Source organism: Trichoderma virens, assembly GCF_000170995.1.
Source record: "Trichoderma virens Gv29-8 chromosome Unknown TRIVIscaffold_85, whole genome shotgun sequence".
Classification (NCBI taxonomy): domain Eukaryota; kingdom Fungi; phylum Ascomycota; class Sordariomycetes; order Hypocreales; family Hypocreaceae; genus Trichoderma; species Trichoderma virens.
In genome coordinates this window covers 288,272-312,801 of record NW_014013664.1, presented here as the reverse complement: position 1 = coordinate 312,801, position 24,530 = coordinate 288,272, and the positions used below count along the sequence as shown (strand labels likewise).

Genomic DNA, 24,530 nt, shown 5'->3' with positions numbered 1-24,530 from the left:
TGCTACTCTCGCGACCAGCCATCATCCCAATATACGACGGGGTCGGGATTTGCATCAAACTCGTGAGGAGAATGTTCCAGCAGTTCCCAATTTCCTGCCGCACCAGAAATCGTTGCAAGCTTTACGTTGGCCCACTGGATGTCAATCATTCCCTTCATTTTGGTTGCGTCTTCTTCCGGCATGATGAGGCTGAAGACATTTCCGGTTTTGAGTCGTTGAGAGCAAGGATTTCGTAATTCAGTAGTCAAGTCTTCTTCCTGTGGCGACATTATCTGTAGCATTTTCTCGAAGGTATCGCGATCAGGCTGAGCATACACTTGCGGGTCCAACCCATTCCTAGGCATCCAATGAAACTGGAGCTGAATAGTGCATTTGCCATCACTTTTGGGCGAAGGAATAATCCTAAGGCACTTTAGACCAAAGAGACATTTCTCCCACCATTGGCGGAGAGCCGGATGTAAGCAGAGCATATTCCAGACTTTGTCAGAGCAACCAAGCTCAGAGCCAAGAAGGTTAGGTATATTAACTAGGTATTTTTCGTCAACAAGAGACATCGCTAGGGAGTGTTGAGTGCGGTAATGAGCAAGGCCTTCGTCGTTTGCATTGATTGAGAATGGTAAAATAGGACAAACGTCAGGGAATGCCGCCCCTGTTAGGATACAGGCTCCATTATCTCGAGCGATGCACTTGTCTCGTTCGTCTGTATTTCGGCAAATACTTATTGTGTCGTCCGTAAGCTGGCTACAAGAACTGCTGGGGGGTGTTTGGGAAACTGCGCGTGTACCAGTGGAAACATTATCCAGTATTCTGCCTCGAACCACTAGATCATAAACTTAGTAAGTGTACACCAATCCGTGAAACCGGCACTAAATCTGGATAGATCTAGTAGATATAGGTAGATATAGGTAGATCTAGTAGATATAGGTGGATCTAGTAGATACAGGTAGATATAGGTAGATATAGGTAGATATAGTAGATATAGGTAGATCTAGTAGATGTAGGTAGATCTAGTAGACGTATGTAGATTTACTAGATGTAGGAAAAATATATGAGAGAACTCACTGAAAGAAATATATGTCTCCAAGTTGAGCCATGGCACGATGGTGGCCATAGGATTCCTGACGAGATCACTGAGTTTTCCCAGAGGAATTAACAGAAGATACGACATCTGCAGAGTCGTAAACTGAAAGTTCCCATCATTATTGCGTTGACTGGAAGTAAACTTGCGGTAAGACCTTTGAAGATCGGGAATGAACATCAGTCGCAGGTCGTACTCTTCCAAATTGATGATTGGATCCGGATTTGCAAAGTTTGGACTTGTTTCTATGTACCGAAGGAGTGCTTGCTTTGCTTCGAGACTAGTGTTCTTGGAATAGAGGTAGTCTTCCATAGCAATTCGAATTCTTCCATCCCAAAATAGGTGATCCATCGTTACTTTTAGTACGGGAGGAGGACGGAGAGAAGGAAACATATTCAAAGAATGGGCGTAAGATGTTCTTATGTAGAGAGAAGGGGGGAAGGTCTGTTAAGGGGGGGGGGAATTATTATATACGTATTCGAATCCTACTTCGTGCGCTGGATGGGGCGAAAGGAGGGGACGATGAAAAATACATGAGAAGTAAACGAAAAGTATAATGAACCCTAAACCTAAGGCGAATTGCTGAAATTAAATAATTCGATAGTATATTCACCTGTGGCTTGGGAATATGGTGACCGTTTAGTGGTTATCCTGACAAATAGATTCCATGCCAAGGTTTGTGTATTCATTTAAATAGGTAAAATTTTGTAAAAATAAAATAGAATCCCAAAAGCAATACATATTAACCTCGCAGTACTTTTCGATAGTTTTCTAATCTACTAAACGAAACTAAATTTCTTATCTAAGTTCCCTCCTTGTGCATTAGGAAACGCCTCGCAAAGCATTTAAGCTACGATCTACATGAAACGGGCCGAGGTTGATGGCAGCCCTTAAGCTCTCCCTTTCCTATTCTCCCTCTTTTTTTTCCCTTAGCTTCAGATACCCATATACATCGCCTAGCCAGTTGTCAATATCCTCGTTCAAGCTATTACGATACATAAGTAGCCGGGTACCAGAGTCGAGACCAGCCCGTCACGTATATAATATTATTTTCGCACCTACATTTGTACTATATGTGTATTTATTCTGATCCTCATTCCTCCAAAGGCCGGCCCAGCTTAAACTCAGTGGAGAACTCCATACAAAGACCAATGACTTTCTCCTCCAGAGGCAGACAACCGTTATTGCGCAATACAAATGCCAAATTTCTAAGGCTGAGATTTTTGACCACATCAACATGCTACCAGTAATCATGCTCTAACAAATACGGGAGGTAACTTACATTGCAGATAGAGTTGAGGCACTTATATGGCTTGCAACAATCGGAATCAAAAAAATCCTCCACATTTTTTGCCCTGAACTCCCAAATCCGTTAGTACGCAATCATCGACGACATTTCATCAGAGGCTGTAAATCTTATATGCTCCATACAGCCTGCCTGAACGAGAGCCGCACTTGCCAGAATGACAAAAGAAGCCAGATCGAACTTCGTGGTTGCTTAATATAAGAGATTTTGACGATGTAGCTATGCGTATAGGCAAAAGATAGAGAAAGATGCTGATGCAAAGGGTAAAGCAATGCCTTTTATAGAGGGCATCGACGCTTATAGGCCTTTCTCGTAATACCTTCCGCGCAGCATTTCCCACCCTAGTAATCCCAACCTTACGTCTTACAAAATCCACAAGCTGTCAAACACCAATTAGCCATCCAAATTCTGGAGATCATAGACAAAATAAGCAAGTCAGGCGGGCAATCGTGCAGTCGGCTCGCCCATTTAAAGCAAGGGTTACAGAGACAGCATGGGTTCAAACACTAGCTCCCTTCCAAAAGCGTAAAATGTCTAGCAAATATTGGTAGCATCTCGTCATAAAACTCAAGTCACACATGCCATTGATACACCGTTCCATCATCCAATCCTTGGTTAAACACGGCAGAGTAGGAATTGCATCATTGACTTTCATGACCTTCACTGGAAATACTTCGTAAGGTTGTTTTAACCAAGACTCTCTTTAACCCTGACGGGAAATAGTCAATATTCCAAGAGGACCCGATTTGTAGATCCGACTTCACGGTGTTCGGAAACGTCTTATTGCAGATCAAGTTAATGCGAGGGCGATTGACCTTGGCTTACTGTAACAGGAAGATCGGGGATCAGGGGGACTGACACCATACAAAGGCAAGGCAACATAAAATTAATAGGGTGGTGGCAATGGCCCGAGCGACAAGCCGAGTCGAAGATTTACAAACAGAGAGTAGATGGGGATTGGAACAAATGTGGCATACAGTACATATAGATGGCATATTGGCAGAACATAATGCTCAAAGAAATCTCAACTTTCCGCGATTGCCGGCGATTCATCGCGTTAGGCAGATCTTGGGTTGGCTAGTGAGAGCCATAATTCGCAAGATGTCCAGACGTGCTAAAGTCCCAATACGCCTACCTATATCAACACTACGCCCGTAGCGGAATGATCTACGAGAGTATAATTACTAATGCCGAACAAAGTAGTGTCGTCTGTCGGTATCGCTACCATGATCATGAGCTACTCGTATACGTAGCCGAATCAAGGGTCCGCTCGAATTATTGACTTAGCTTTCCTTTCTAAAGCTCTAGCCAATAGCATCTTCTTTAAGCCTCTGTCCAAAATACCCACCGCGGGAGACTAAGTCGCCAACTCCACTCATCTCATTCTAAGAGGATGCACACAAAGCTCCGCCTCTCTCCAAAGCTAGACCTCTGAAGTGAGAAGAGAGTACATCTGGGCCCAGGTATATAAGCATATACACAAAGTATCTCGCGTGTTTCACTTAGTCAATTGATGGGACAATATTTAGGCTCATCTTTGCATGGCACTTATAATACTTCATTGGCCTCTTCTCAGTAATCTATATATGGCTTGTAGCAGCAGATGGGAGTTCACCAATCTAACTCAACACACGCGCTCTCCTTGTGCTACAAATGGGGTTAAATACACAAACACATGCTACACACAAGGCAATGTATTTGTGACACCGACAATAAGACAAATACAATCACCTTCTACATCACAGCATCACAAAGTACACAAATCATAGAGTCCAGGGTAGCTCCAAAAGAAAAAGATACCGAGCACCCCCCGGCTGACCAAACCCCACCCTCCGATTGGCCGCTCGAATCTCGGAATCCCCTCGGATCTCACAGAACGGATCCCTCCTCCACCGTTGACGTCACAGAACTTTCCCAGCTAAGCATCTTCGCCCGCCAAAAGCTTCAATCTAGAATGGCTTCCTATCCAAAGAAAGGAAAAGGCACATGCTAACGCCAATATGCTAACCAGCGGCTAATCCCAATCCAAGGTGCTGCCACAAATACCAATGGGTAGCTCATCACACCATAGCTTTTTTCCCTTTTGTAAATAAATAAGCAAAACCTCCTCATCTCGGTGGCCTTTTTTATTTCGTCTTTTTCTTCTTCTTCTCGTCTGCTTGAATTGAGTGAGGCATGGACGCGATAGTCAATCGCATTGCTACAAGTGCCGTGCAGCTTCGAAGCCAGAGACTCGTTGGAGATTGCAGCCAGAATTGCCATCGCCTGATTGTAGCTCAATCTCAGTCTCGATTCCGTCAACAAAGACCCCGCTCGTCGCTCTCAGCATCACGACGACACTCACCCTCATCGTCCTCATTCTCTCCCACATATAGACCCTATATACCCCTCGCACACTCATCAGCATCAACATCAGCATTAATATCAACATCATCAAAATCCCCATCAAAAACCACTAGCACCGCCAAAATGAGCGTCCCCCAGGCTGTCCAGGCCCCTCTAACAAAGGCCGCGACCTTCCTCGTCCTCACCATCAATCCCTCCCCCTCCGCCATCAACACCATCCGCTCCGCCCTCTCCAGCATCGCCGACCTCTCCAAGAACGTCTCCCTCCGCGACCTCAACTCGCAATTCTCCTGCACCGTCGGCATCGGCTCCGACGCCTGGGACGCCCTCACTGCCGGCACCGGCCTGCACCGCCCGAAAGAGCTGCACCCCTTCCGCCAGATCGCCGGCGCCCGCCACACCGCCGTGTCCACGCCCGGCGACCTGCTCTTCCACATCCGCGCCGACCGCCGCGACATCTGCTTCGAGTTTGAGCGCCAGCTGCTGCTCAAGCTCGGCGACGCCGCCGCCGTCGTCGACGACACCCAGGGCTTCCGCTACTTCGACGCCCGCGACCTGCTGGGCTTCGTCGACGGTACGGCAAACCCCATCGGCCCCGACGTGCCGCCCGCCGTGCTCATCGCCGACGAGGACTCGGACTGCGCCGGCGGCAGCTACGTCGTCGTGCAAAAGTACGTCCACGACATGGCCGGCTGGACCGGCCTGTCGACGGAGGCCCAGGAGGCCATCATCGGCCGCACCAAGATGGACAACATGGAGCTCGACGACCAGCCCGACGGCCACCAGCAGGCGCACAAGACGCTGGCCACCATTGAGGACGAGGCGGGCAACGAGCACAGCATCATGCGCGACAACATGCCCTTTGGCTCTCCCGGGTCCGGCGTCTTCGGCACCTACTTCATCGGCTACTCGCGCCGCCTGTGGGTGATTGAGAAGATGCTGGAGCGCATGTTTGTCGGCGATCCTCCCGGCAAACACGACCGCATCCTTGACTTTTCCACGCCTCTGACGGGAACCACCTTTTATGCGCCGCCGGCTTGGGTATTGGACCAGCTCGGTTCCGACTGAAGCTTGTTGACAATCTCATGATAAATCATTAGGCAGTTAGTATCAAGAAGTTAGATGGCATGTACTTCAAAAGTAAATGCATGTGTATATACTTACGTCAACTATATTCATCGATCAACATGGTCGCGGTAAATTAAGTGACATTATCTACGAGTCGCTCTATATTGTACGTTCCAACACTCGCAATCGGTCGAGTCTCGGCATCTTTTGGAGACGATATTTCTCGCACATAAATAGATAGCATTACAGCTAAGCTTCAACTCAATCTCAGCGTACAATCTGTGTCATCTTGCCTAAACGATGATGTGGCTGCCCTCTGCTAAAAACCCCAAGAGGCTAAAGGGGGAAAAAAAAATAACAAAAAAGAAAACCGTTGGTATAACATTGCTTCATACCAGTCTATTGCCGCGTTAACAAGCCCTTCTCCTTGCCTTAGTTCGTGATTTCGTAACTGCTATCTCATAGTGAGCTGGGATTTCCCTGCGCCTTTCGCCCCGATGCTATGCCCAAATCCACCATCTGGTCTTACAGAGCCTATTCACCCATGCGCTTCTATTTGTGCTTCTTGCTTCAGCCGACGGCGTTGCGTTGATTAATCCGTCGGGTTGAGAAAACAAGACATAGGGAGGGAGGCGTATGATGAGACCGGGGAGTAAAAGTAAAGAGATAAAAAGGAGAAAAAGCACACCAGTAAAAGAAAAGAAAAAGAAACAAGATAAGATGGTAAACATCGACCTGGACCCCATAAACTCCATACTTGCTTCTCTATCGAAATCAAGCAAGTTTGTTAAATCACCCTTCTTCCAGAAGCAGTAACACGCTTCATATAGCGTTTGCATCATCCGGCTCCCCAATTTGCTGAACTCCAATGTCCGGCTGACAATCCACCGGGTCTGATGAGATGCAAGAACCCTCCCAATCTAGAATGCGTGAGGCCAGGTCAGTAACGGGCCGATAAACATGAGGGCACAATTAATGAACGGTATGAAGCATACCGGAACCATCATCCTCTACATCCTCATCAACGACAAATCTTTTCAAGGAGCCTACGACTTCTGTTTGGATGGTATTAGCATAGAGCGCATACCGGATACCCCCATAATGACTAGTCAAGGAATAATAGGTGCATACCGTCTTGGAGCATTCTGAAATCTGAACCATTGTCGTCGTCTTCCGCGTCCAAACTGAAATAGTCTGCACATTTACCAACTACTCGCACCATGGCGACCGCAGTATCACGTCCGATCAGAATGCGACGTCTTATATGTGCATCTCGAAGATAGAGCAGGCACGCTATTCCCAACCTTTGGATGACATCTCTTGTGCCTTCTCTTCCATCCTGCATTGTTGTATCTTCTGCTGAGATATTTGGTGCCGAGCTGAAGAGTACCGCATCTAGGAAGCGCTCGGTATTGTACCTCAACTCGTTATCTGGGAATGCAAGAAGATGAGGTACCCAGTCTGGCAAAGTCTCGAGGCTACTAGCTGCCGTGGTTTGCGCCATTGTCCCATCTTTTCTCTTCAAATTTAGTGACGCCTGGAAGTGCTCCAGAAACGCCATGCCTTCAGTGCTATGTAGGCTCTCAGCCTGCGCAGCGATGTGGCGCATGAGATTCTGGCTGTGGCTAGCAGAAAGCGTGGTTTCCAAATAAACGCTGGCGCCTCTTAGGAACGGATCTAATGGCTCCGTTGTCGTATCTCCTTGAATCTTTCTCCGCAGAGTGGTATACACCCTGAGGTCCATTTGAGTCGACAATGCGGTCAAGCGGCCTAGGATGCTGTGGGTAGCTTCACGTGCTTGATCAATCCCGAGTAGCTTTTCGACGAAAATGCTGGACAGCTGACGGTCTGGGTGGTGGTGGATGAGGTGAACTTCATCCGAGGTCCAGGGAAACGGTGGCTCGTGGAAGGCCAGTCGATCTTCTGGCGCGTCGACAATGTACTGCGAACCTAGTGTAGACTCAAGCTGCGATAGAAGGTAGCTGATGAGTTTCAGGATCGATTCATACGATGGTGGTCGGTTAGCTGGCCGCCGGTAGATGGTGTGTAACATCTTTGCGTAGTTGGGTGGCAGCTCCATGGACGCATCGGCCGCAATGATGCGCAGCAATTTGAGCAGAAAGTCGTTAGACAACAAGTATGCTACCTCTCGTGGCCCTAGCTGGGCAAACTGGAGCATCATGCCAAAGACTTCATCCCAGGAGCGAAGATGAAACTGAAAGAATCGCCAAAGACGGTCGAAGCTGACCATCACCTCTTCCAAGACGTATGGTTTCAGAAGAGACTCTTCGTGGCCTGAAGAATTAGAAGCTAACTCGTTCTCATCATCAATTCGGCTTAGTCGATCATAAATCTGCGGCATCTCAGTGGCGATTTTCCTCAGTACAGTAACCATCGTGGTGCCAGTAAAGGCACGAACGTCGGCGTCTGGATTCCGTTGCACTAAAGCCCTAAATGCCTCGGGACGGATGTTGAAGTACTCGAAAAATGAAAAAGCGCAGTCTCTGCAATCCACTACAGCCGATTGAATCATGGCCGCGAATGAATCAAAGTTTGGTGTGCCTTCAATTCGAGTCACTAATTGGTCAAAGTGGCTGAGAGCCATCTCCATGGCCAGTGTTTTCAATGCGTGAGGATGTGTGGCCGTTGCGCCGTGGCCTGAATCTTGAGATTGCTCTTCATCTGGGCTGGGTGATGGTTCATATTCGAGCAACTTTGCGTGCCTGAAACAATGCTGTACGAACTCAACGTGACTGGGATCATACAGGCAGTGTCGTTTGAGCAAGACCGTATTGTCATTGAGAATATGTTCCTTCAGCGGAGTGATGTCAGTATCAACGTGGAGAGGAGTTTTGACCTCCTGAGTAGACAGCAGCGCTTGCTGCTCTGCGAGGAGAGATGACGAGCGCTGATAGAACAACATGTAGGCGCTGTAAGTTTTATCAAAGCCCGTTCCACCTGAATCAAGTCCCGTTGGCTGTCCCGCGGTACCGCCAAAGGCACTGGCCGCCATTTGACGCGGGTCCCATGGCGTTACGACATCGTCATTGAATTCTACCCAGCTAGGACGGTCCCACGTCGATGTCCGCTCTCGGATATAGGAATAGTAATGACCTGATTCCGCCGTGCCCGCGTGAATGAGGATACCGACCAGTTCGAACATATCGTCTTGCTGATCCGTATTCGTTGGGTTACTCAGGTGGTCGATTGTGTACGGCCGCATATCGATTGTGGGAGGGAATGAGAAGTAGTCGTTGACTTTATTTCGTTGTTGTGTACGAAGGTTGAACTCGAATCGTTTCAAATGAAAGATCAAATTATCTGGTACTTCTTTCAAGCATGCCCTGTTAAGTTTACTCGATTAGTAAACCGTGACTTTTAGATATTCCTTTTTCCTCCCTCGTCTCCCAAGACTTACCTTTTTACAGCATTAACATGTCGGTCGCAAGAGGAGCACTTGTACTTGTTATCTATAGTAGCACCCTTTGTAAGCCAAAGCAATTCCAGTCAATACAAGGTGATACGAATGTGGTTCACTTACCACCTTCCAAAACCTCTCCACGAACATAAGCATCGAGGCTTTCACGGAGCGAGACCTTTCCGTGAATATCGCACTGTATTGCAGAAAATGGCTCGAGACGTTCAGATACATGCTCACACTCCTGCGATTTGACTTGCTGGACCAGCTGCCCACCGTATATTGACCGCAGCTTCTTTTTCTCATCATCCGTCATCGGCTGAGATTCTAATCGGTCAAAAAACAAGCTGTAAAACTCTTCCACGTCCATTTGGTTGTGAATGTCAATTAGGACGTCGTCGTAAGTTTTGATAGAGTTAACCAATTGACCTGGATCGATACAACGGCGATAACTGTCTTGCAAATAGCCGAACAGTTTTTGCGTATGAAATAACAGCTGTTGAGAATCATTGGGATCCTCAATGTTGAATGCGAGTATGAATCGGCGGAATTCACCGTTCATGAAGAGCTGGGTGAGCAATGAGTTCAAATAGCACGTGTTTGAGAGATTCCGCAAGCCCACATAGCCATGCGCTCGAATGGCCTTATTGCGATCAAATTGGTATGGCAGATCGTATATATAAGTATCGTTACCATCTTCGTCCTCTGAATAATACGGGACGAGGGAATTGAGGCATTGGAGTATCGAGCCAAATCTTCTCGGATTGTCCTTAATCATTATGAAAATTGCTCCGTACATTTTTGCTCGCGTCTCTTTCCTCAGCAGCACCCTTTGCACAGGTTGTGTTGATTGCAGTCGGCGCTGTGGGAAAAGGAGCTTTTGAAAGAAAACCTCAGCAAGATTGTCTGGCAAGATCCGAGAGGCAGATAGCGTGCAATCCAATTGCAGACATCCCAGTAGAAGAGTTAATAGACCATTTGCAACAAGATCTTGTGATTCTGGTTGATCAAGCTGTTCAGTGGAAGTGTGGTTGAGCAGCAGCTCACAGACCTGTCCAGCGAAGAGTGGAATATTAACCTCACAGGGTATAGCTTGAGCAGCCTTGCAGAAGAGATAGTCAATTCCATCGAAGAACTCCTGGCATTGGTGAGGAGAACCAGTCGCTTCAAATAGAAGATCCGAAATAACCAACCAGAAGTATTGCATCAGCACAGAGGGCGGTCTAGCATCTTCTGGGAAAGCATTTGCAGAGTCATCCTCCATTCGCACTGCCCTTTTGATCATGTCGACAACGAGCCTCCTTACCGCTAAGCGGGGGTCAAGCAGAATCAATCTATGAAGGAGCTTCTTGAACGAGGCAAGATTAACAATATCCTTCATGAAGGCACTGCGCGATAGACATAGTTGTAGTATGGACGAGAGGGTGGTGTCGATTAAAGGCAGCGAGGACTCCCCTTCCACACCGTTTGCTGCGTCGGCCAAGATGTTGACAAGGCGACCTGGATCCGGGTACGTGACTCCGTCCTCGGAGGGCGATTCCCCCAACAGCCGCGTATTTCGTAAGAGTTGCGTAAATGTATGCATTAAAGCTCCCATGAGCTCAACCTGCAACACAGGGTTTATTTGATCCAGAAGACTCTCATCGGAAATTGCTTGCGATACCAGAGAGGAAGAAGTCCTCAGAGCCTCTTTGTATGAGATCCCAACTTTATTGCTGTTAGATTCTGCCAAACGAACAGACTCAATGTGCTTAGAAATGGCTTGAATGGCATATAGAAACTTGTAAGGCTGTCCTGGGGGAAAGAGGTCTGTGTACACCGTTGTTGGGCTCTCAAACAAGTTGATGATGTGGCGGCCGGTAGGGAGCTTGATAAGGAGGCTGTATACCTCTTTTGCGATTCTATCGTCCAAGCTCAGGTAGCCCCAGAGCTCCGAGAAGTGAGACATGACTTGAATCTCAAGTGGCGATGCGGCAGACGGGATTTGGGTCGAGCCTGAAAGGTCATTTTCTTCGCGTTTCACTAATATCATGCCTTCCTCAACGTGCAAGCTCTCTAGAGATGCACGTACTTGCTTCGCCAAGGGGAGGAACTGCCGGCCTCGGTAAAACGCACGATAATTGTCGAAGCCGGTCTCGAACTTCAAGTTGGATATCAGTTCGGCCGCCGTGTTTAGTTTACCGACGTGTAATGGCTTTATTGCTGTTGCTTGGCCATCGTCAAAAGACTGGTATTTGAGTGCCGTGAGATCTCCTTCAACTTGGCACGGCGCCTCATGAAAAATTGATCGGAAATCGGGAGCGCACAGGGTGGGTTTCGTATAATGAAACTCCATAAAGACCCTAAGAAGCTGCAAGGCTCTAGTGAAGATGCGCTCTTGCTCTAGCATTTCCTCCTCAGTTGCGACCATCACCATTGGCTCATCTTCGCCGCTTGATGCTCCATCGCTCGATGCCATAATCTTCATCGCAGAGTCCTTCAACTGGCTCAAACAGCGGTTGACAAAAGCTGATTGAACCCGACGGGCTCGATTGAAGGGATATGCCGTAATGGCTTGGCTCTTAATGTATACGCCAACGGCCAAACTACCAATCGCGTCCTCCGCATTTGAGGCATGGCTGGTACCCATGACGAAACGCCAGAGCTGTTCAATGCCGTTTCCCTTCAGGAACGTCTCATCATCAAGATCACAATCCACCTCAGCATTATTTACTGCTGCGAGGACAATCTTCTTGACACAAAGGAGCATTCCACGACTAAAGCAGGAAGGGGGGAGATCGGGCAGATACTGAGAAAAACAGAGCTGCAGAAACGGATTTTTGGATACCTTCCCGGGGCCAAAATCCATGAAGACCTCCCATCCCGCATTTCGATCTTCATCGGAAAGACAAGCCGGCCCGACGAGTAGGTCCCAAAGCCTTTTACCCAAATCTTCGGATATTGCGTCTGGTCGGAGGCGAACGAGATTCGCAATGAAATCTTTCCTTGGCTGGTTAAAGCGTCCATGGAATACCAAAGAGGCGCTGGTAGTCCGGGCTAACTTAACCGCGTGGCCCAGCTCTTCCACTAACAATCGTACGAGGTCATGCTCTTGGATGAGAACGTCCATCTCATCAGCTATATTCGGACGAATAGCCATTGTTAGACAGCATAGACTACCCAGTGTGGTGGGGGACTTGGCTGCAATATCTTTGATACAGCTAGAATATAACTCTTGACGCCCCTGGCTGTCCGGGCCAAATTGCAAAAGGGCTCTGAACTTGTCCATAGCTGCTGATTGCGCTTCCATGCTGGGCGGTTGAGGGTCATCTGAAGATATGAACGCCTCCCTCAACAATCTCAAGCAGAGGTCATATGGAAGAAAGCCGAGAGTTATTCCCTCCGCTCTGCATCGCGATAGCAGCTCCTGGTGTATGGTATCCCAGAGGGCTTTGGTGGCCTGGTTGAAATCGGGGGTTGGAAGAGCTTGGAGCTTCTCACAGAGAGACATCAGCGTAGGATAATCGAGAAGATTAGCGACCGAGTTTGCCATCTTGGCAACAGCTTTCGCTACGCGGGGGTCCTGAGTCTCTGTAATTCCCTGCCACAACCGATCGGTATGCGCCTGATCGTACAATTTAGTAACAATCAAGTATCCAATGATGTTGGCGCTTTCAGTGATGAGCTCTGGATGGCAATTCGGGCCGAGGATGTAGTCTATCAGTTCTGTCTGGAGGAGGAGGCGACCCAAATGATTGGTGAACTGCCTGTTTGGGACTGCACTTTGAATGCCATATCGTTTCCAAGCAGTGACGAGTTCGGAACACATGGTAGTGACGGACATAAGCCGCAACGGCATCTGGCTAGATTTAATCAATCTCTCAAGGATGCCCACTTTCCACCCCCATAATATGGCTTCGTAAACAAGTGGTCCTTCGATATCTGGATACATTGCCCTGTGCTCGTTTAGCAATGTAATGTTTCCCTCACCGTCATATAGCAGACAACGCCTGAGCAATTCCGCCAACGCTTGGATTTGCGCAGAAACACCGTCACTGCTTAAAGTTCCGACGTGCTTTTCGATGATTTCGAGTAAGAGCGATGAAAAGTCTCCCCATACATGGTAGACATGAATCAAGTTCGACTTGACAGTCATCTCATCTGGTTCGCCCGGGCGCACAGGACGACAAGACTCGTTCAGACAATCTGTGAGAGATTGAATAACAGGTGTGAGAATATTGACCAGTCTCGGGAAAGCTTGTACGATTTCAATGAGACCCGTTGCAAACACGCAAAGTGAGTCGATGACCTCGAGAGTAAAGTCATGCAGTTGTTCTATGAAGAATGCAATTAAATTTGATCGGCCCAATGAAGCAGAATTAGGCGAATCAGGGTCACTGCCGGGACCATAGTTGCTGCGCTGGGCTAATTGATGAAGCTGTCGAAGATAGTCCATAGAAATCAATGACGGGCTCTCAGAACTGGACTGAAAAGCACCGGCTTGCCAGTCGCGGACAGTATGGAAATCGACGATGACAAGCTGCGCTGTGAGCGCAACGAAAGAGTGGGAAAACTTCCATGCCAATCTTTGTAGGATTGGTAACCTTGGAGGAGCTGAAGGGGAGAGACTGAGCATTGTTAGCGAGCTGATGACGAGGTTCTTCTACCATGATGACATACTTTTTATTTGTGATGAGGCCGCAAAGACCCAGGAATGATTGCCAGAAGACCCTATTGTTGTAGACCGAATTGAAGGTATCTTCTGGTGTCCTAGCCTTTGCGAACTGGACATATAGGTCTAACCACGCCCGTACTTGCTCGTATATGCTCACTTCTTGCTCTATTGGTGGCTCTACACAATATGATTAGCATCTGGAGGCTATAGATCTCAAGGTATTACCAAACACTAACGTTCAGACAGGAATTGATGCAGACGAGTCACGGTCTCTGGTAGCGTATCCGCATCACAGTAAGGAAACTGCATAGTAGGGTCTGCAGGAGGAACATTCCCGGTATCGAGGGGGCTAAATGTGTTGGCGGCAAGTTCGACATCTGCCTGGTCTGGCATCTCATGATCGCCGGGGAACAGCTCTTCAATCGGGGGACTGAGAGAGGCACGCCACCCTGTTGGCGGAGTCTGTGGGCCATCGTCGGCATCGGCATTTGTGGCTACGTCAGGCTCAGCTTCCTCGACGCTCTTCTTGGCCTTGTCTTCTTCGGGGGTTGGCTCTCGGAGTGTCGATGGAGAGACGTAGCGCGCAGCGGCAGTAGGGGAATATCGCATACGGGTAGGAGATGCTGTAGACGCCCTGGACGGCGGATTTCTAAGATTAATAGTGATTCCTCTCGACGCAGGGGGGTCGGGAGGGATGGTGGGCGAGTCGACATTCTGAGGCGGGGTGCGAGGCTGTTTGGATTCCTGGCTGGGCTGGACTGCGCCGTCCAGGACCGGCATGGCGTTGACAGTGGTGTAGAATGGGCTCGAGCCCGAGTCGGACAGATAGACGCCTGTTTCGACCGATGCAGATGGCGAGCCCGAGCCCGAGGCAGACGTGCGCCGGCGCTTGCGGGACGAGACGTCGCTGTCATCGAAGGGATTCAGCCGGGTCGAGCTTGGCTCAGGAGAGGCCTTGGGGCCCGGGAAGTCGGACGTCGCTGGAGCCAAACCCATCTGGCCGGTGTGCGGGATCGAGGCAGCACGAAGCCTGGAAGTCCAAAGACGTCACGGCGACGCGAGGGCCGTCTGGGCGGCAGCTACAGAAAATTAACATGTGTGTGAGGATGAGTGCGAGATAGAGATAGGCATAAGCATGAGCATGAGCATGAGCATGAGCGTTGAGGGCTGTGGCAGGGCTGAGAGGCTGCAGCTATGCACCGGGGATGGGAGATGGGCAATCTGGAGAGCCAGACCAATGCATCAACACCAATATCAGTCCCGCGAGGAAAAAAAAAGTGGTTGCAACTCGCGATCAAGCCAAATCGGCATTGGAGGGACGCGGTGCTTGTGTGGAACTAAGGCGAGGGGTAGCTATAACTGAGGTAATGCTGTGGTGGGGAGGGCCAAAGAGGGAAATCGGTGAGTTTAGCAGCAGGTATGCGGCTACTAAGGTGCCATCCAACGATGGGTTTGCCTTACCTGGGGCTGGTGTTAGCGCAGTACCTGCGGCCGTAGCTGGATCCCGTAGCTGGATCAGGCGTCGACAGGCACTCGTATTAGGCAGGTCGAAGGGGCGCCGGTGCCTGAGAGGCCGTGCAGTGCGTTGTGTGAAGTGTGAAGTGTGAAGTGTAATGTGTGAAGTGTGATGTGTGATGCTCAAAGCACAGCAAAGACACTGGACGTAAAATAAGGTAAAGATAGGTAAAATGGTATGAGAGTACGGGCAAGAAACTGCTGACTGGTAATGAGCCGGCACCTTAACTGAGGTAAGTTGTTGAGCGGCGCAGCCTGGTGGGCTTCGTGGGTTTATATGGAGGGCAAGACGGACGAAGAGGCACCCACGATCAGCCAGTCCGTCGGGCGGTAAATCAAAGGCCTTGGGCTTTACAGATGCGCTCCAGAAGCCACTGATTGGTTTTAAACTTCAGGTTTGTAAACGCCTTAATGGGTCATTGCGAGTGCCTGCCGTGTCCCTTGAGCCATGTCCAAGGCGTGCCAGTCATATAACCAGTACCTGGAAGCAACATTAACTTGCAGAACTCTTTGTTCCATATGGGGCCTTTCTAAGGAAAGAAGAAGAAAGCCTATGTGGATGCCCTATTTAATCACTCGCAAATTGAATTAATTTTCTACAGTACCTTGTTCTATATGGTCAAGCCTAGGTACTACTTGCTGCTGACCATCGTTCCTATAGTAGCCCCTTGAGTTCTCTAAACATCGTGGTTTTCTGTTGGCTGTCAATACTTCACAGCCGAGTTTTGCGGATGGCTGTCCAGGTGCCCGTCATTACATGTATGGCTAATAGGTGAATTGCCTTGCAACAATAAGCCGCGAAATTTGCAAAATACGGCTGCAAAAATCAACGAATGAAAAAAATCGACGGCAAAAAGCCACGGTATTCATTTTACCAAAATCATTGTGTAGGTTTGGTATGGAGCAGTTTTCGAGCGCCACTGCGTTTCCTGATGCCCATGATTTCATTTCAAGAGCGAGAGAAAAGCACGCACTGTATTTGCACTGTGGTCTGGAGCCTAGGGGTACGTACCTTGGTGAGATGAGAATTTCCAACGCCTTGATGAATAACTGCATGGACAGCCATTCCCACCTCTCATCCCCATATAGGCGCTCTCAAAGCCCACGTTTTACGCCTGATTCACCTACTGTCCAACTTGGAATTCTACTTGTAAACAGTTCGCCTGTAATGGCAGCACCCTCAGCGAAAAAACGGCTTGTCCACCACCTTGACACGCCCTTCTCTACCACATCATGGTATGTCTTCTCAAACCATGCAGGTTGAGCATAGAAATGGACGAGTAGCTCATTCTAATAGGCCTGAAATCTCACTTGAAGACCAAGATTCAATCTTGGAACTCCTCTGCCAGTATGTCTATCCATTTCAACTTTTGTGAATAAGCAGGCGGATTCTTGTGTCGCTGCCAAACGCGACACCTCGTCGTGGCTCTGGAGACCTCATTGTACTGACAAACGACATCGAAGCCTCCTGAGCCCCATAGGGCAGCACCGCCGAATCCACACCAAGGTTTCCAAAGGGAAGCGGGCCGCCAAAAGGGAAAAGCAGATCAAGTCGAAGTTAAACGAGGAGCCAAACTCAGCCAAGATACCGACTCCGCCTGTCCCAGAACTCAGTGCAAGTGTGGATGTTGGCTTCAATTCAATTACCAAAAATCTCGGATCGCTTACGCGACCCTCTGATGAGGCAGAGAAATCTCACAAGGGCTATTCCATGATTTTCGTCGCCAGAGGAAGCCAGTCACAAGCCTTCAACCAGCATTTCCCACAAATGGTCGCAGCCGCGTCGCGAAATCTTCCAGACAATGAAAAGATACGGCTTGTCGGGCTTTCCAAACCATGTTCTGAGAGAATAGGCAGCACACTCGGCATACCGAGAGTCTCGTCGGTGGCTGTTTCTCGACATGCGCCAGGAGCGGACGCTCTGTTTGCTGTTGTCCAGAATATTGTGCCCCCCGTCGACTCGCCTTGGCTAAATGAGACGCCCAGCACCGTCTACAAGACCACTCGAATTGGCTCTGTGGAAACGACTGTTGGGACTAAACGCGTGAAAGAAAGCAATTAAGTGTCTTTTATTATTCAGCAAGATATCAAAGAGCGGCCCCGGCCTTGGGGATACTGGAGCATAGTAGCGAAAATTATACCATAGAGAATCGAGTTGATGCGCTATATTGTCAATTCTAACATAGTATATTGCAAAAAAGCAATCATGAAAGAGTTCGCAGTGATGGTGAAAAAAGTGGTAGCGGCAGCAGTAGCAATAGTGTAGCCCTTCTAAGGCATCTTGCATACACTATCTGTAGTATCGACATGCTGTACTCGCAGCCTGGAATCTATTGATACCATGTCTTCCTAGGTAGGTTGTCCTGTGCACTGAGGTTACCTAAAACCACCTTCTGTTTTCCTTTTGTGCAAAAACTGGGCTGCCTGCCAGCCGCTCTGTTGATTTCCACGTGCACAAACAGGGCAGCTGCCATAACTCCTCCTCCTCATCGCCATTCACCTCCTTTCACCTTCCTTACTCTTCTTCCATTTTCAGTAGCTACCCACTGCACCTTGTCTATCTATTTATCACCGAAGCAGAAACCCGAGGCGGCGCTCCTTGGAAAATGAGTGGCTTTGGTGACGCTGAAAAACTCAGAGCAGCAAGAGAGCTGGCTCAGAGTTTTTCGAGGACAAAAGACCCCAAGAAGAGGAACATTGGCGGCAGCAGCTTGGGGCCCCGGAAGGAACACTCTGAACCTTACCGTCAACAACCAGCAAAACAGACTCGATACGGTCAGATTCCTGCGCCGTCATGGCAGGGTCCTACGCAGGGTTCTACGCAGGGTTCTACCTCATCTAGCAGTTCAATCCCACCGCCCAGCCAGAGGGACTACTCTTCTCTATCGTCGTTCTCGACTGGAGGAGTACGAAAATCGGTCATCGGAAGTTCGGGGCTGGATTTTCTCAAGGCATCGGGTGCCAAGTCGCGGGGTAAGAATATACAGTTGTGATAGTTTTTTTTTTTTTAAAATGAGGTGTTGACTTCCTTCAGATGTCGAGAAGCCTCCAACGGGCCCAGTGCCCATCGTTAGCGAAGCAGCCAATGTTGACCAACAAGCTGAGAGTACCGGCAATGGTTCAGCGATAGATGGTGCTTCTTCCTCCACTTCGCCACAGCCAACAGAAGGTATCTCACGTGGGAACATTCTTGACGCCTTTTTGTCTATCGTGGCGAAAAAGCCGAGTATTGGCCAGGAAATCGACACTCTGACTAAAATGATACCAAAAGCAATGGACCTCAATGCGCCAGAACCAGTGGCTGAGGCCACTACGCCAAAAGGCCAATCCAACGGCGATAAGCCCAAAAGATCTGAAGCCGGAACAAACCAAAATTCAGGATTAGGCCACTCACAATCGGAAAAGCCCTCCCCAGTCGCAGCGGCGGCTGTCTCCAGCAATGGTAGAGATCAGGGACAAACTGCTGGTACAAATGGAGCGCCCATATCTCCCTCCACAAAGGCAAAAGGATTGTCGGCCTCAGCATGGGCATAAGGGAATTATAGGGGCTAACAATTTCTTTCGGAAAGTATATGGGTTTTGATATGTTGCGGATCTACCCCGACCAACGTTGCTACCGGCAAGCATATCACGGGAGGGCACAAGGACTATCAACTTAATGATAACGAGACAATAATTACTAGGGTGGCTCTCAAACAGAGATGATCAACTTGAAATGATTTATTATTTTGGCATGTTCTATACTATAATGCAGTGGTATGAACCGATGCCCTATCCAATTGCCCATCTAAATCAGCGCTCCCCTACTCTTTTTAAATTGCATATTGTATCAAGATGAAGGCAAAGTCTTCTCAAAAAGCTTCAGCCCTTCTCTAACTTTTGGTGAAAAGTGCTTCTTCAAAAGCTCGCCCTCCCACACCGTCGCAGCAAACGGGTTGCTGCCCTCGACCGTATCACTCAGGGCGTTGTGGCGCCCATCTCCCTTGCGCTCCTCAGTATTCCACAAGCTAGCAATCTTCTTGCCATGAGTGTTTGCAATGTCGTTGAGAAGGCCGAGGGTGGCCTGGCAGGACTTGTCGGGCAGCTGCAGCGCGGCCGTCATGAGCTGCTTGCTGAAGGCGGCGAGCTTGAGGGGCGGCACGGAACGGATGTTCCATGCGGGCAACAAGATTGCAGTGAGAGAGCGGAGGAGCAGGACGGTTGTCGTTTGGACGTTAATCTTGGAGGTGGTCGATGCGGAGCGGGCAATCTTGGTGAGCTCGAGATCGGGGTGGACCGAGAGATTGAGGAGGGACGTGAAGAGGTGGGTTGTGAAGAAGGTGAGATCGAGATGGAGGCTGTTGCGTGAGTTGTGTGCATCCTGGCCTTCGAGGAGGGCGAACGCAGTGACGGTGCAGAGAAGAGCTTCGCGTGTCAAGTTTCTCATGGAGACGCTGTCGTCGTCCTCGTGCTCAGCGGCGAGGTCGGCATCGACGTCATCGTCGCTGTGCCGGATCAGATCCTTGAGAGCCTCGAGCAAGTCACCAAAGAAATCCTGGTTGATAAGGTGAGCATACTTGGCCAAGCCCTCGAGGACGGCGCCCATCAGATGGGGAGCGCGCATTTTCAGGACGCGGAAGTACGTGGCGAAGACGAGCTTGAGCGTCTCAGACTGCATCTTGTCTCGTTCTTCGTGGTCAACCAGGGCATCCGCAGCGGCCATATCCTTCTCCAGAGACTTTTGCTCCTTCATGGCCTTTCGCTGTTTTTTTGTTCGGAATTCTCGCTTGTTCTTCTTCACCTTGGCTCCTTCAGGGCGCTCGACTGTATCCTGTGAGGCCTTGCCAGCGAATTCGGAGAGCAGGCGAAGGCTGAGGAATAGATTGAGGACACTTTCGTCTACCTCGTAGTCTCGAGCCTTCATCATTTTGGACAGTAGTGAGACCGCATCCATTGTTGGCTTGCCATCCTCGTCCTCACGGAACAATGTCTCTAGAGCCTGAAGGCACTTGACTGAGTTGCTATCGATCCTCTTCCGGCTCAGCTTATTTACCAAGATCCTCAGTAGTTCGGAGCGGAAGTTGAAGTGTGGAACTGCAGCTATCAGAGTGCAGGCGCATGTGATGGCAATGCCGGAAACGCTCTGTCCTCCTCTCACTGCAGTTGTTTCCTCCTTGGCGCACCTAGCCAATTCCTTGACGTAGTTTTGGTAACCAGACACCAGCGCCTGTTCATACTGGCGCATTGTGCGAACTTCCTTGGACACCTTCTCCGTCGGACCGTCTTCGGTCTGAGGCCGTATGCGATATCCAGGGATGATGTCTTTGTAAACCGACATTTGCGTCATGAGAGCCAGCATCTGAATGGCAGGGATCTTGGACTCGCCAATCGTGGCAAGGGTCTTGAGCGAGCCGACATGTTCTTCTGGGTTTTCGTTTAGAGCAGTGGCCAGCTTGGCGAGCTCTTCCTGTGCTTCACGGATCTGCTGAGCCTCGGAGACGGTGGGCGCCTCCTCTTCCACTTCCTCGGGTTCTGACTCGATGTCGTCTTCTCGGCCCTCTAGCCATTCCGTGTCGCTCTCGACAGACACCAGGTCCTCCTCCTTCTCAAGCTCGCGGAGGATCTCCAGGCGACCATCTGCAGTCTTGATTGGTAGCTTAGTGCTTTCTTTGCTGGATTTTTTACTCTTGCGGCGACGATTCTCGTAGCTATCTTCGAGATCCCAGTTGGCGGCCTGTTTGAAGAAATCTTTCTGGGCCTTTCGGGATTGCGCCTCATCGTCGGAGGCGTCGTGGGCCAATTTTCTCCTCTTGGTACCGTTGGTCGTCATTTTCGCTGTTTGATTCCCAGATTATGGGCAGTCGACCGAGGCGAGGTGAAGAGGTTGGAGGATGATTTATTCTACGATACAGACGCGAGCCTCTCGATAAGATTGTCTCAAAACTTTTTTTTCAAGCCAATTCTGTTAATACATCAACCCTGGTAGTGCACATAGTTGCAATAGACCCATTATTTTCTGAGTGATAGCCAATCAAAAGTGCCACATCTGATCTTTATCTTATCCTTATCTAATCTCATAGGCGTGAACATAGTAAAAAAAGTTACATGCCGCTAAAATTTTCTGACAACTTGCTGTCAGGCCTTGGATTTTACAATCAGCCATTTCTCCAACACCATTCTCTCGTCGCTGACTGTCAGAATATTGTCACGATGGGTTTCACAAAGCCTCCTGTGCAGGCGCTTAAAGTGGCCAACAAGCTGAAGCGCAAAGAATTGTTTGTTGCGCACAAGAAGGCGAGCAACAAAGAGCGCCACGAAGAACGACACCGTCGCCGAAGAGAAGAGAACCGAGACCCAGAGCTCAAGGCAGCCCGTCTTGCCAAGAATGTCCCGCGAACATTGGAGCATAAGCGAGTCTGGGATGATGTGGACGACGATAGCCTTGGTGCCGTGGTGGATCTCGAGCAATTGAAGAGGAGACGCATCGAGCAGGCCGAAGCTGAGGAGCGAGCGGCAATCGAGGCAGCAGAGAAGATGGAAGAGGATGATGACGATAACGACAGTATGCTGGATTCTGACGAAGAGGAAGACGAGGAAGCACGAGAAGCAAGACTAGAGAGGCAACGAGAGAAGCGAGCACAGAGAGTCCCCAGCATTGCCCCGTCAACAACGAGCACGAACCTCGACCTCACGCCGATCTCACTGGCTCTCAAGTTCCCCTCTCTCTTCAACGACGAACCTCCTCCCGAACCCAAGATTCTCGTTACGACGTCTCTCAACTCTACCCTCCACGACGAGGCACAGCTCCTCTGCACCCTCTTTCCAAATTCCAGATACATCCCGCGATCATCCCATCGCTATGGATACAAATATTCTCTCCGCGAAATCTGCAAATTCTCCGCCAGCAAGGACTACACTGCCGTTGTCCTCATGAAGGAAGATCTCAAGAAGCCCACAGGCCTCTCCATCGTTCACTTGCCCAAGGGCCCGACGTTCCACTTCACAATATCCAACTGGATAGAGGGTAAAAAACTTCCCGGCCACGGCAACCCCACAAACCACTACCCCGAGCTCATGCTCAACAACTTCAAGACGCCTCTGGGTCTTCTCACCGCGAAGCTCTTCCAGACCATGTTCCCCCCGCGCCCAGAGTTTGAGGGACGACAGGTTGTCGCGCTACACAACCAGCGAGATTTCATCTTCGTACGACGCTTCCGATACGCCTTCCGTGATAAGCGTGCGACCGAGAAGAGCGTTACCGATGCTGAGGGCAAAGCGCTTGAGGGCGTCGAGAGCATCCGAGCGGGATTGCAGGAGCTGGGCCCGCGCTTTACGCTGAAGCTGAGGCGTGTTGATAAGGGCATTGGACGGGCCGGAAGCGAAGGCGAGGATGCTACTCAATGGGAATGGAAATCCAAGATGGAGAAGGACAGGAAGCGTTTCAATTTGTAAATTCAGTTATGGCAATGAGAACAATATTACTAATTCTATGTTCATCATGTTGAGATTTTCTACACACCACTAAGAGACGCACTTGCAATAGTTGATAAATACATCCGTTCATCTACACATGCCATGTTTTCTTTGCTTTACATGGATTTCCATCACATTTTACCCTTGGCCACAATCCCAGATCCATCTTGTTTCATTCTCTTCTGCCTTAGCATTACGATGGAGTATCTACCTGGTTAGCCTCCCACCCGCACTATAGGTGTCCGTAGAACTTACGAAGTGATGCCTGCCACTGCTATTACAACTCCAACTGCGGATTTATCGCTAACCGCACGACCGGACATGGCCCACCCAAGTCCGACGATGGTGCAGGTCTTGATGTGGCCAACAACAGTACTCGAGACAGGACCGGTTTGCGCCACAATGTAGAATTGAGATATGTTGACGAGAGAAGCAAATACCGTGGACTGGTAAATGTTAGCTAATGTTTTGCTAGTAAAGGGTTGATAGGAGAAGTGTACAGCAACAACAAGTGCTCCTTTGCTGAATCGAGATGGCACATATAGTGGATTCGGGACTTTGTCGACAAGTGGAATAAAGAAGAGGAGCAAGAAGCAGGCCATTGGCGCCTGAAGATAGAGGAGTTGCATGCTGTTCATGTTGAGCTTCCGATGATAGCCCGCAATCCAGACCGTGTATAGAGAAGATGCGAAGATGCCTGAAAATGCAAACACAATTCCCAACGCAGAGGTTGTCTTGATGGCTTCGTCGTCTAGGGGAATGGAATCATAGTATGTCACCATGCCAACTCCTAGACAGGCAGGGATTAGAGAGAGAATAGCCCCTCTAGGAAGAACTCGGCTGTACAAGACAAAGTTCATGATGGCAACCGTTGGTGTCAGCAGTATTCGCGCTATCTGATAAAATGTGACGGTGGAGTAGGCCAAAGACATGTTCGGCAGAATGACGTTGAAGCACATTGCGGCAGCCAGAGGAATCAGGTGCAGCCTAGGGGCACGACGAGGCACAAAGATGCCGATTGGCGATCGCGAGAGTAGGAACAGCATAAACCAAGTCATAAGAAAGTGGATGGAAGCGAACGTAAGTTGAGATTTCTTCCACAGCGGTTCCGAGAATATGGCCTTGTTGGTGAAGACCTGTGGCATTTGTTAGCAGAGGTATATGACAGGGTATTCTTCCCGGGGATTACTTACTATGCCGACTGTCGCGAGAGTGTTGATAGTCATCCATGCTATGGCTTGGAGCGGATCAGTCGTAGGCTTGGGCTCTGAAGTCCCATCGAGAGAGGCAAGGAGGCCAGTGGAAGCATCTTCAACAGCTTCTTTGCCCCTGTTTTCTTCAAGGTCATCCATTTGCCCTACTTGATGATCCCGAATATTTTTCGTCCGTCTATTTCGGATATTGAAGAAGACAGAAGTAGAAGTAGAGAGGTGAATCTGCTGTATTAAGACAGTGATGACAGGTGGGAATTTACAGAGCTGGATTTCTGCTAGGCTGGATTTCCTACAAGAGACCTATTTCTAGGAAGAATAGATGATTAAGTCGCGAGTGGGTTCGTTGAAAGCTGGAAGGCAGGAGCTGGAAAGCACTGGCTACTTAACCGCTCCTTCCTTGTACCGAGCACCACTAGAGCATGCATTGTCTTCACTCTAATTATTCCACACATTTTCTATCACGGTAACTCCAATGCTGT

The 24,530-nt window shown here is 49.3% G+C and overlaps 8 protein-coding genes across 8 annotated transcripts; 4 read left to right on the top strand and 4 right to left on the bottom strand.

Annotated features, from left to right (window-relative positions):
* Positions 1-2: 2 nt before the first annotated feature.
* On the bottom strand, positions 3-1,429 carry TRIVIDRAFT_225309 (uncharacterized protein; the record flags this gene model as incomplete). Its single annotated transcript, XM_014097476.1, has 2 exons — positions 3-820; positions 1,063-1,429. 2 exons carry the CDS (start codon positions 1,427-1,429, stop codon positions 3-5), a joined length of 1,185 nt encoding a protein of 394 aa, XP_013952951.1.
* Positions 1,430-4,807: 3,378 nt separating this feature from the next.
* On the top strand, positions 4,808-5,959 carry TRIVIDRAFT_216629 (uncharacterized protein; the record flags this gene model as incomplete). The annotated part of the gene is made up of 1 exon (XM_014097475.1): positions 4,808-5,959. One exon carries the CDS (start codon positions 4,854-4,856, stop codon positions 5,796-5,798), a length of 945 nt encoding a protein of 314 aa, XP_013952950.1.
* A 944-nt stretch (positions 5,960-6,903) lies between these two features.
* TRIVIDRAFT_44321 (uncharacterized protein) lies at positions 6,904-14,866 on the bottom strand (the record flags this gene model as incomplete). The annotated part of the gene is made up of 6 exons (XM_014097474.1): positions 6,904-9,142; positions 9,217-9,268; positions 9,340-13,823; positions 13,876-14,029; positions 14,131-14,424; positions 14,482-14,866. 6 exons carry the CDS (start codon positions 14,864-14,866, stop codon positions 6,904-6,906), a joined length of 7,608 nt encoding a protein of 2,535 aa, XP_013952949.1.
* A 1,687-nt stretch (positions 14,867-16,553) lies between these two features.
* TRIVIDRAFT_44075 (uncharacterized protein) lies at positions 16,554-17,447 on the top strand (the record flags this gene model as incomplete). Its single annotated transcript, XM_014097473.1, has 3 exons — positions 16,554-16,621; positions 16,683-16,733; positions 16,850-17,447. The coding sequence occupies 3 exons, from the start codon at positions 16,554-16,556 to the stop codon at positions 17,445-17,447; spliced, it is 717 nt and encodes a 238-aa protein (XP_013952948.1).
* A 544-nt stretch (positions 17,448-17,991) lies between these two features.
* On the top strand, positions 17,992-18,919 carry TRIVIDRAFT_44253 (uncharacterized protein; the record flags this gene model as incomplete). The annotated part of the gene is made up of 2 exons (XM_014097472.1): positions 17,992-18,358; positions 18,420-18,919. 2 exons carry the CDS (start codon positions 17,992-17,994, stop codon positions 18,917-18,919), a joined length of 867 nt encoding a protein of 288 aa, XP_013952947.1.
* A 295-nt stretch (positions 18,920-19,214) lies between these two features.
* On the bottom strand, positions 19,215-21,194 carry TRIVIDRAFT_43833 (uncharacterized protein; the record flags this gene model as incomplete). Its single annotated transcript, XM_014097471.1, has 1 exon — positions 19,215-21,194. One exon carries the CDS (start codon positions 21,192-21,194, stop codon positions 19,215-19,217), a length of 1,980 nt encoding a protein of 659 aa, XP_013952946.1.
* Positions 21,195-21,572: 378 nt separating this feature from the next.
* On the top strand, positions 21,573-22,862 carry TRIVIDRAFT_216628 (uncharacterized protein; the record flags this gene model as incomplete). The annotated part of the gene is made up of 1 exon (XM_014097470.1): positions 21,573-22,862. A coding segment is annotated over one exon (1,244 nt), but the record flags the coding sequence as incomplete, so codon positions are not given.
* A 106-nt stretch (positions 22,863-22,968) lies between these two features.
* On the bottom strand, positions 22,969-24,189 carry TRIVIDRAFT_43922 (uncharacterized protein; the record flags this gene model as incomplete). The annotated part of the gene is made up of 4 exons (XM_014097469.1): positions 22,969-23,044; positions 23,093-23,283; positions 23,338-23,973; positions 24,031-24,189. The coding sequence occupies 4 exons, from the start codon at positions 24,187-24,189 to the stop codon at positions 22,969-22,971; spliced, it is 1,062 nt and encodes a 353-aa protein (XP_013952944.1).
* Between the last annotated feature and the right edge of the window lie 341 nt (positions 24,190-24,530).